Source organism: Rhagoletis pomonella, unplaced genomic scaffold (assembly GCF_013731165.1).
Source record: "Rhagoletis pomonella isolate Grant_MI unplaced genomic scaffold, Rhpom_1.0 Rhpom_scaffold_00011, whole genome shotgun sequence".
Lineage (NCBI taxonomy): Eukaryota > Metazoa > Arthropoda > Insecta > Diptera > Tephritidae > Rhagoletis > Rhagoletis pomonella.
The window spans coordinates 6461565-6473451 of NW_023458565.1; the positions used below are offsets into that span (position 1 = coordinate 6461565).

An 11887-nucleotide genomic window follows, 5' to 3' on the forward strand; every position below is an offset into this window, starting at 1 on the left:
ACTCCACTCCACTCCACTCCACTCCACTCCACTCCACTCCACTCCACTCCACTCCACTCCACTCCACTCCTTTGGGTAATGCACTTTAATTCGTTTTGTCAGTAGGTATTTTATTTGAAAAATTGCTCAGACAGTGTGTAAACTTAATTGCTTGAGTTCTGATATACCTTTCGTGAAGCGTGGACCGTGGGAATTTGCCAGGTGACACAATTAGGAGCATATGTGCACCCATTTTACATACGTATGTAAGTAAGTCGATTGCGTGTGAACTTTCAAAACACAAATAGGCAAAAACAAAACAAAAACACCTAAGTATGCAACATATGTATGCATGCATGTCCGTACGAGTTTCCACATAAAAACCTCATTATTGCTAATGGCTGAAATATACATTTGACATTCGTTGTTCTACATTCGTATTTCGGTTGTCATTCGAGTATGCTGCCACTAGCTACAGTTAAAAGCCACAACATTTTCGATGTCTAGTGGCATGAAATCACTTACTTGAATAAGTCAACGCACATACCGGTACGTGTGTTAAAGGCAAATTATGAAATTCGCACTTAAAATCGGTTGGAAAATCGGAAATGTCACTGCGGATGCGCGTTTACGCATGCAACAACAACAGCAAATGCGCAAAAGCCAACGTATGTGGCGTCGTCAGTGTGACAAGGGCGGCACGCGCCGGCTTAGGTGAGTGCACCTAAAGCAGTGTTTGCATTTTTCAACTTTCAAATCGAAATGATAGCTATGACTATATAATCGTTTAAAAATCGATCATTTAACGATTTTTAAATAATAAAATTTGTATATACAATTGTATGTATGTACGCATATAAGAATTATGTAAAGTTTCCTTCATAAAAATTTGTTTATGAATCGACCATTTTGAAACTATAAATGCCGAATAATGACTTATTTTTCACAAATCCATTATTAAGTTAATAATATTTTGCGTTCGTATGCAAAAAATTTTGAAGCGTTCGCGTCCTAGAAAGTATTTTTGTCTATATTTATTTGGAAAAAACTTAGTTTATGATTTTGTTTTACTCAATTAAGTGAGTTTCTACTTCCTTAATTAAGTTTAAAATTGACATATTTAATTCATATAAATTATTATACATAGATACATACATAAATATGTAAGAAGTATATATACACGCTGTATAATAGGGCATGAATTGGCAATTGTCGACAGTTTACTTCCGTTCACTTGTTGCAAAGTACACAAACATATGTATGTCCATTAGGGTGGTCCAAAGGTGTATGTGAAAAAATAAAGTCGGAATCTTTATGCTCTCCCAACCTAGGATTGTTCTATAGAGAAAAAGTATACACCGATCTTTTCATTTTGAAATCAAAAAATATTTAGAGGTCGCTCAAAGCGTTCAAAATTTTCCATGTATTTTATATGGAAAAAACGAATTCTTGAAAATCAACAGTTTTTGATCGGGAAAACTAGGTTCCTCTTCAGGAGATTCCCAAAAATATTACTCAATTATTTATTTAACCATTTTTTTCCATAGTAACTCTATTTTATAGGTCTGCCAAGACCTGCAGAAAATGCCAGCAAATGCATTGGGGACAGAATAAAAACTTTTCAGTGTTAGAAAATGGTTAAATAAACAATTGGGTATTGTTTTTGGTTTCATTTCAAAATAAAAGAATGGTTGTATATTTTTGTCGATATAGAACAATCCTTGGGGTGAAATCATAAAAAAATCCGACTTGTTTTGGACCACCCTAATGTAAATACATACGCATGCACATAGGCATATGTACATATATATATGTACACCGTTTCAAATCCCGCAAAGTTTCAATATAATGAGCTTACCAATTTACAGCCAAAGTGCCACAAATGTTGCCGCAATATTTGGACCATCAACGCCCCAGCGTGACCACAAAGCTCTACTAATTAAGCGTACGTGTACCGAATTTCTCGCCCAAATGGAGCTGCTGCATTTGCAGATAGATAAACCACCAAGTAAGCAACTAATTAACACCACTGGAATATACGTATGTACTATTATGTATACAAACGGTGAAAATAATAGCAGTGCCAAATTTCGACCAGGTTTGGCTATTTGTATTTTCTTTATTTAATGTTCATTTTTTATTTTTTGAAATATATCTCATTATATAACAAACAAATTAAATGTATAATTCACATTTTTTGTTTTGTACAAAAATTATAAAAATTTAAACAATCATCTTTACCAAAATTTAATTTTTTTCCCTGAACTTTTATTTTAGAAAAAATAATAAAATGCAGCAAATCCGCGTTGGCTTTTAATATTTTTTATTTTATTTTTTTTTTGGTCGCTCGCCATGGAGGTGCAAACAAAAATTGAATAAAAATTAATGCGAATTCATAGGCACTTCAAACATACACTTTATTTTATTAAAAATAAATAGGCTATGGAACTGCATACTTTATAATTTTCTAAAGTTAAAAAGTTTTAAATTATGGCGAACAATTTTTGAATTTTCACCAGTTTTTGCTACATCTGTCGATAATCAAATCTTACAATCATTTTTGATCAGCTTCCCGATGAGCTCGAAACTTGAAACTTAGCTCAGAACCCGATGAAAATGCAATACGATAGAGCCATTAATCCGTTAGGTGACGCAGGTGTTGATATTTTTGATTTAAAATGTATACCACTTGTAGGAAATGAAATAACTCTACAAAACATTTTGCCCGATAGGTGGCGCAGGAGTCGAGATATTCGGAAATCCGTATTTATGGTCCGATTTGGTTCATATTTGGAAAAGCATATGACTTAAACAGAAAGTAGTAACCCCTCCAAAAATTTTGCTATTAAATAAGTGGTGCAGGGGTCGATTTTTCTTTTTTATTAAACATTTATAAAAGTTTGTCTTAATTTTTTTTTTTTAATTACTTATTATAAATGTTGTACAAAGTTTGAAATATGAATCTAGACGGTGTTTGTTATTCGCTTTCATAATAATCCAACATACAATTTCCTAAACAACAAATAGCGAAAAATGGTCAAAATGTTGCGCTGCTTTTATTTCGATCGTAGGTGTATGTATTTAACTACATATTATGCATTGCCATGTGCATATGAATAATTGTAGTAACTAATATAAATGCATATGTAGATAAGTATGTAAGTATATATAATTTCGTCGTTTAGAGTACAAAACCGCGTATCAACAAAATGCAAAACCGCGTATGTGACGTTGCATAAATAATTTTTTAGAGAGCAAAAACACTCATATTCAAAATGGTTCTCTTTTTTATAAAGAAATCTCATTTCTGGCTAGTAATATTTCAGGACGAATGGATAAGGATTGCGCCAATAGCTTGTGTGAGCAAACTAAATTTTTTTGGCAGCAAAAGTCAGTTACGCGGTTTTGCAGAATGACAATACGCGGTTTTATACTTTAAACGACGATTTAAAAAAGCTTAACTTTCTGGATTATGTCGAGTGACTTTTTTCACTACATATAGCCGATTTTGTTATTACAGAAGTTTTAGCTAAGTCGGAGAAGAAAAAGTTTCAACCCGATGGCAGTTTTCATCAAGCGGTAGGAAGAGGTGAATATATGCACATTAAGCACTATGTACATTAGATCGTTCCAAAAAAAAAGTTCGCCGTACACCCCTGAGTCCAAAGTATTTATGCAAGGCTTTTCGAAAGAACTTAAATTTTTGTTTGGCCTAACGTAGGGGCATTTTCGAATATATATTTGACATTTATAGTCGAATCTCAAAGTATGATATACCGATGCGCTTATCTCGAGGAGAACATTTTTTTTTTTATTCCGGAATTCATTGACCGCAAGTATCACGTGCTCTAGTGCCTAATCACTAGATCTCTGTTCTTATCTCCTTAACGCACCACCCTAAAGTCAGTAAATTAAACTGGTAGAACAATAGATTGGCTTTTGCCGAATGTAGGCGCTTCCGAAAAATGTAAAAAGGCGTTCGGACAAAAATTTAATTTTTTTTGTTTCTTGTAATATGGCAAGAGTCCTGCTAGCATAGATAGAGGCATCTTGTTTAACTTAAAGAGTCTTAGATCGCACCCGTTCTACCCATAGTGAGAAGGCCTTAGCCACATAGCATTCCAAGAATTTCACCCAGCGCTCGCTGACCTGCCCAGATATCCATATTTGAATGCCCTTTTCGGCAATAATGTTAGGTTTCCACATAAGGGACAAACTGAGCTTATCTACATCACACTAAATTCGCTTATGACAAAGCGAAATCAACTGATTTGGTATTGCGGTATTTCTGACTCCATAATTAAAGAGATCTGCTTTGGGAAGACTGGGCAAATGGACACCCTGCCATGGATCCCAGATACCTAAGTACATTGATACGCAGACGGTTCAAGGACGGAGCACAGGGCAGATGCAAGTATCAATGGACGCGGTACCGATCACGCAATTTCCATGCACAGACGACCCAGGGTGTTCTGGGCTGAAGTTTTAGCGATTCTAAAATGCGCCCGATTAAATCTCGAAAAGGGTTCGAGGGTGTGTTTATCGTATAGTGCTGGACAATTTCTTTCATATCGAAGAAAAATCAACCCGATTTTCTAGCGTCTTGAAATTTGCACTTCGTCATACTCAAATTTAATGGGCTATAGAATTGCATACCTAATATTTTTATAAAAATTCTGAATAAAAATTTTGAAATTTTTGGATGTAATTCGTAAAGTTTGTACTTAAAATATTTCCAAAAATTTTAAATAAAAATTTTGTAAATTTTTTGGGTGCAATTGGTAGAATTTATTAAATTTTTATAATTTTTGTACATAGTTTGAAATGTGGATTTATTTGTTGCTGGTTGACACCTCAATATTTTTTTGTTTATACTAAAGTTTATGGTGGCGGGTATGCAAAAACTCGTAACTTCTACAGAGCGAAGTCGGTTGTACTACCAAAAGATAGAGCAACCCGGATTTCGTGGGGTGGTATTTTTGCATTTTTGCATTTTTGCATTTTTCACTAAAAAAATATTTCCCTCCATTTTAGAGGGGGTCGGCGGGTGGTCTAGCACACCCAATATACATAAAACCTATAAATTATCTTATATCAACTAACAAATTCTTATGTATGTATACATCTTTACCTTTATGCTATCCATCAACCAGTCTTTCTCTTTGCCGAGTTTTTCGCTTTCATGCCAGTCAAGGGAGTGACAGCATCACAGCCCAGCCAATTGTCATTCTCTTGGACAAATCTACGAACTTTATATTGTTTGCTTTTCATACTGACGACTACAATTGATTTGGGATTGTCAATAAACAAATTGCTATATAAACCTATCAACTTCAATAGTGTAGGTAAGTAATAGAATAAGCAAGCGAATAGTAAGCGATAAGATGGCTGAAAGCCATACGGAGGCAAGGTGGCCGAATCGACAGAAACTAACCACGGCCATGGTATTTGATAAATTCAAGTGGCTGCAAGTAAATAAACCACTACGCTTGACACTCGGATGTCTTTGTTGTTATTACTAGTGCTAGTTATTTTTGTTTCTAAACACAAAAAAGAGAGAAAGAAATCTATAACTTTATTGCAATGAAATTGCATTGAAACTTTATTATATAAACATTTGTCTTTGTCATGCCTGCGCGCGCCTCACACTTCAAATGTCGTTCTTTGCCCTTCGAATTGCCTCAATGTTGAATCACTTTCTACGTACACCGTCCATCTTTAACTTACGTATGTACTACATGCATGCATGGGACTTTAACGCAGAGCCACTAATATTTCGCATGTCCATCATTGTGGTTTGCATTAGCGCTATTGTATTGGCGCGCAAATGGCCGGCATTGATGTTGTACTGGGATGAGATGGAGAGCGATTTGCCGGAGTATTTAACGCAAATGGAAAAAGGACGTCTGGCGTACAGGATTAAAATAGTGACAATTGTGGCCATGATGTTGTCACTCGGTGAGTTAGATGTGCATTCAAGATGGCTTGAAAATCTCAGCGAGTGAATGTTGGTGTGAAGTGGAATGAAAGATGGGCACGTGTACTATATTATTTATTTAAATTTACTTAACATAAGCTTTAATAATACTTTGTCTCCATTATGAGATTTAACACAGATTTAGCCTTCTTTTGAGATTTACCATATTAAATTAAATCTCGAAATGGTACCATTAGTTATATATTCCCAACTATATAGTATACATATTTACCACGAATAAAAAGCCAATAATGTTTAGAATTTACATAACGAAATTCCGCTGGGAAGGAAGGTATTTATCGGTCGGTATATCAATACCCGCAGCTGTATTTATAAAATCATACATAAGCAAACGTCAAATATTTAAAAATATGAATGTCAAACATATATCGTTGTGGCAATGGAGACGGTTGTGATTTAGCAACTTGATTTCTTAAATCTTTATAGATAAATCTCTTTATGGAGACATAGTATAACAGAGGTTTACAAAAAAAAAAAAGCTCATGCATATTGAACCAGACCTCTATGTCCCTATGTTATTCGACGCGCTGAATGCGAATCGGAGGTCTGTTAGCCCCCATCACGTCAGATTCGAGGTCATTTGAGGATGAAGTAAGCAAAAATGCATTGAATAAACCTGAATGGTTATATTTATGGGGTTTTAGACTCGCTGAACCCGACTACGAGGTCCGTTAACCTCCATAAAATGTCAGGTTCGAGGTCATTTGAGGGTCAAAGACATATCGGATAAACCGAAACATGAAACTGATGGCTCATTGACCGACGAGGGTACCGGGGCAGGGGTAGTTGGGCCGAGGTTAAGATACTTGAAACATATGTCTATTTTCCAGACTGAAATATACGCCATAGAAAGATGTGCGGTCTTTAATATCAAATGAAACTACCGGAATCAGAACATCGCAATCTTGACTGACAGCCATGCGGCTATCAAGGCCCCTACATCTCACCAGATAACATCTAAACGGGTGATGGAGTGCCTCGACAAGCTGAATACTCTTGGTCTGAGCAATCAGAAAAAAAATGGAAAAATGGTAGTGCTCCCCACAACGAAAAACATTCACCAGAAAAAATGTTATAAAACAAAATTTCACCAAAATTATATTTTTTTTTTGAGTTTTAAGAAAAATTTTCGGGTTTGCAGTTTTATAGATCGTTAAATAATATAAAACCATAAATAAAGTGCAAGTTTCAAGTAGCTAAGAGTTCGCGTTGGTTTTTAATAATTTTTTTCCCTAACCGTTCGAGCAATTTGCATGTTGTCTAGTTTACATTCTTACTATATATATTAGTAAAAATTAACGCGAACTCTTAGCTACTTGAAACTTGCATTTACTATGCTAAAAAATTTTTTTAGGAACTATAAAAACTAACTAGATGAATTTTTTTTTACTTTTAAGTTTCATTTTGTGGATTTTTTTTTTCGTTTTGGGGGAACAATTGTTTTCCAAATTGTTTTTCTTATGCAACATTTATTAATTGGAACAGGAGAATCGACTTTCTTCAAAATTCAGCCCGATCAATTAGTCTCTTGCAAATTTTATAAGCTTTCATTAAAAAAATTAATCAAATTGTGTGAAAAATGAAGGCTCCAGTGAATTACAGTAAATGCCAGTTTTGAACCACTGTGCGCTGTTACACTCAAGTGATGCGAATTCCAACGAACAGCAGGCTACATTTTTATGTACAAACCAAAAAAGTTGCTCATACGCCATGTACACGCACTGAGAGGAAAACGTTCTTAAAAAAAGACTATAATTAAATAAACCACAACCACAGTGCCATTTAAACTGTTAATTACACTCAAAAGGCTTTTACATTATCATACGACCATTTTTTTTCCAAGTTTTTGTGCCACTTGGGTACTAAACTTTTTTCGGACGACAGCATTTGTACTATTACACTTAGTTGGTAAAAAAACTTAAATACAACATTTCTTATTTCTCATTGAAGTTCATAGCTTTTCTGCCAGCGGAGTAAAAAAAAAATTAATGAAGTATTAAAACGAAAATGCAGTATTTCTATAAAGTGTGAATATAAAATATAAATTCTTATAAAAAATATGTGTGAAGCTCTATGCATTATTTACATATGCTCGTATGTATGTAGCTGAGATGTAAGATAACTATTTAAGTAAATATGAACTAATTACAACTTTTTCTTTTCATTTATCAGCCGAGCATTTACTGAACATTATTTCCAACATACTCTACTCCAATGCCTGTCCACAGTCTGATGACCCAATTAAGGATTACTTTATTCTTACCAATCAGCAAATTTTCGATGTCTTCCCTTACTCTGTGTATTTAGCTATTTGTGGAAAATTAGAGAATATTATATGCACCTTCATTTGGAATTTTATGGATGTGTTTGTGATGATTGTCAGTCTGGGATTGGCGGCAAAATTTAAGCAGCTCAATGATAACTTATTCAAGTTCAAGGGCATGGTAAGAAAAACTTTCTAGTCTATGGATTGCATTCTTTATTTTTTTTTAATCGCTCAAATATTGCCTGTCACTTTTAATTGTCTGCCATTGCCGTCTGTTCGCATACCACACGCATCGAGACAGCAAATGCCCGAGATCTTCTGGTTGACTCGCCGCAAACAATACCGGAACCTTTGTGAGCTTTGCGCACGCATTGATGGCGCCATTTCGCTCATCACAATGATATCCTTTTCGAATAATTTGTATTTTATTTGTGTGCAACTGCTGCGTAGCCTTAAGTGAGTCTCTTTACAGTATATATACATGTACAGTACATGCATACTTCTAGTCCAATTTATTTTGCTCATGAATAAAAGCCGGCAATTTTCGTTTCATGTCTCCTTTTCCGCCCACGTTTTATTGTAGTAAAATGCCTTCGTTCGCACAACTCGTCTACTTTTACTTCTCGCTTTTCTTTCTTATCGGTCGCACATTGGCTGTCTCATTGTGTTCGGCCAGCATCAATGATGAATCTCGCAAACCGTTGCGCGTTCTACGCTGCATACCCAAGGAATCGTGGTGCACTGAGGTGAAACGTTTCTCGGACGATATTAACAGTGATTTGGTTGCATTAAGTGGCATGAAATTCTTTTATCTCACACGGAAATTGGTGCTGAGCGTAAGTTGCATTCCGCTGTCGTTTGTTCACGATCAGTCACGTGTACTCACATATGTACTGCTGCGAGTAATACACCGTCAATTAGATTACCCATTCACTCATTTTACCACCTACATACACTTACTATTCGCTTCAGCGCATTCCTGTATCTATGCCACCACCTGCATTCCATGCATATTTGCAAGCACTTACAGAGTTCGACCTCTCTTTCCTTCAACTCAAGCAATTTTATTCCATCTTGTTTTCTTCTTCTTCTGAATTTGCCCGCTCATATCTCAGTTTACCATATTCTAGTTAAGCAATTATTGCTCTGGTTCTCCTTTTCCTCTTTTATGATATATCCTTATAAGTGGTTATGCATGAAGTGATTTTGTTGTTGCTGTATATTCAATCCTTTTAAGGTTGCTGGAACGATTGTGACATATGAGCTGGTACTTATACAATTTCATCAGGATGGTGCGCTGGGTGAATGTGTTAGTAATCTACGCCCTCTGTCATCGGCGAGTAATGGTAGCGCGCATTGAGTTGGCGTAGGTGAATTGGCCAATAACAGTTATTACATAAGTATTCTACATACACATCTACATGTACATATATCAATAGATTGATGACAAATCTATTCGTAAGTAAAACGGAAGGTTATTGCAATCATAATGTCAAGCCATCGATGTCGATGAAATAAGGTCATGTTAATAAGGAAAAAAGAGAAAATTTATTAATTAAAATAAAATTGAGTTCAAATGCAGCTGAAGAGAATTGTGGTTTGGCGTTTAAGGTAAGGAAACTTCTGCACCAATGTTGTCTTGAGGTAAATTAACTGTAGCGTTATATATGTATAACTATCACTAGCTGGTTGGTCGCGTTTGTGGGGCACTATGTCAGACGTTGAGTATTTTGCATATAAGTCATAAGTCATCATTTGCTTTTCGCATTCATATCTATGTAAATTAGGGTGTTTCTTAAATATAGGAACAAAATTTTTACATCAGATTTCCTCAATCCCTACGTTGATGCTACTATAGTCGAAGATATCACATATAAATTTTGGTTCCGATTGGAGACGGTTAAGGCGTGTCGCACAGCGGCCAAAATTCAGATTACCCTATGAAGACGTCTTAACCGACTCCAATCGGGAGGAAAATTTATATGTGATATTCCCATCTATGGTAGCATTGATTTTGGGTATTAGATAAAAAAAATAATAATTTTAATTTTTTGAGTCTCTATAGACTTTATCTTGCCCCCTATCCGACACGTCTCAACCGTCTCCAATCGGGACCAAAATTTATATGTGATATCTGTGACCGTGGTACTCGGTACATATGTACATTACGGTGCCTCGCCAAAAAAAGTTGCGCGTTTTCCACCGAAATTATACAATTTATTGCAATTTTAGACTTGCGCCAAAATATTTCGGAAAAATATTAACATTAACTTGTGCTGGACCGATTTGAAATTACCTCCGAAAACACCAGTATTTTGATTGTGTTGTTTAAAGAAATTGTATGCTGACCTCTTCTTTCATCTGAGGTTGTTTTTGAAAAAATAAAATTTAAAAGATAATTATATTAATAAAAACCTAGATTTCAGTAAATCTTCATAATTTTCCGAAATATTTATTGAAAGTGTAAAATTATAATCAGTTTTATGATTCCGAGGGAAAGCAGCGCCGTTTTTTTTATGGGAAGGATGCATCCTTATGTACACACACATGTATATATGTATGTACATTAGGGTGCCTCACCCAAAAAGTTGTGTTTTTGTTCACCGGAATTGCAAAAATTGTTATATTTTATGACTTTCGCCAAAATATTCCAGAAAAATAATTAATTCTTAATTATTCTGTTGAAAAAATTTTTGAAAATCTTTATGCAGACCTCTTAAGCTTAAACTCTTCTATCATCTGAGGTAAGTTTTTGGAAAACATATTTAACAAAGTTTTATTCATATCGAGGGCTTATATTCACTGCTCTGCAGTTTATTCAAAAACTACTTTCTGATGTTAGAACCCATCTGAGACTTAACTTTCATTACAGGTAGCATTTTTAAATTTGAAATTAAATAGCTAATTGTTTTGAGGAGCGATAAACACGGTCAGCATTAACATAATCGATAACAGTTAAGTGTTAGGTGGATTTCTGTATAGGGATCTTATTTTTGTAAAAATTACAGATAGGTAATATTGAATATAAGCCTTCGAAATACGATTAGATCTTTGGAGACATTTTTAAATCGGTTCAGCACAAGTGAATCTTAACATTGTTCTGAAATTTTTTGGCGGAAATCTTAAAATATATAACCGTAACCGTACGGATTTTTTGTTGTGAATGGAGAGTGATGCGGCATAAAAACCGTCAATCATAGGTACAGCTAATTTCACAATTACGCCTCTCACTGAACTCCCAACAATGGTGAAAGTCCAACCTGGGAGAGTATTTTTCTCCATCTCATCGTAATTTATTTTTAATAGTTTAAGCTGTGACAAAGATGAAAATCCAATGACATAGGGACACTGGCAACCAGAGAATAGAAGTCAAAGATTTACTTTCATTGGGCCTTATAAATAAAAACTAAGCAATTGCTTTGGAGAATCTCGGCCAAGCACTATTATTATTCCATGGATAGTTGTGATTTGGCTACCGGGGTTGCTACTGATCCGTAAGATACCTTGCACTCTCTCGGTAGTAGTGTTAGAGCGACACAGAGGTCCTCAGAGTAGGGAGCTAGCCACTTTATCGGTAAATTTTGATATTTCTTAGTTGCTTGAAACTAAATGGTGATAAAAAATATTTGCATACATAGTCTGAT

General features: G+C 35.0%; 1 protein-coding gene across 1 annotated transcript; it reads left to right on the top strand.

Annotated features, from left to right (window-relative positions):
* Nucleotides 1-108: 108 nt before the first annotated feature.
* LOC118747329 (gustatory receptor for sugar taste 64f-like) lies at nt 109-9781 on the top strand. Its single transcript, XM_036481369.1, has 9 exons — nt 109-693; nt 1848-1987; nt 3500-3568; nt 5133-5324; nt 5743-5937; nt 8150-8421; nt 8545-8699; nt 8827-9079; nt 9481-9781. The coding sequence occupies exons 1-9, from the start codon at nt 551-553 to the stop codon at nt 9601-9603; spliced, it is 1542 nt and encodes a 513-aa protein (XP_036337262.1). The 5' UTR covers nt 109-550; the 3' UTR covers nt 9604-9781.
* Nucleotides 9782-11887: the final 2106 nt, after the last annotated feature.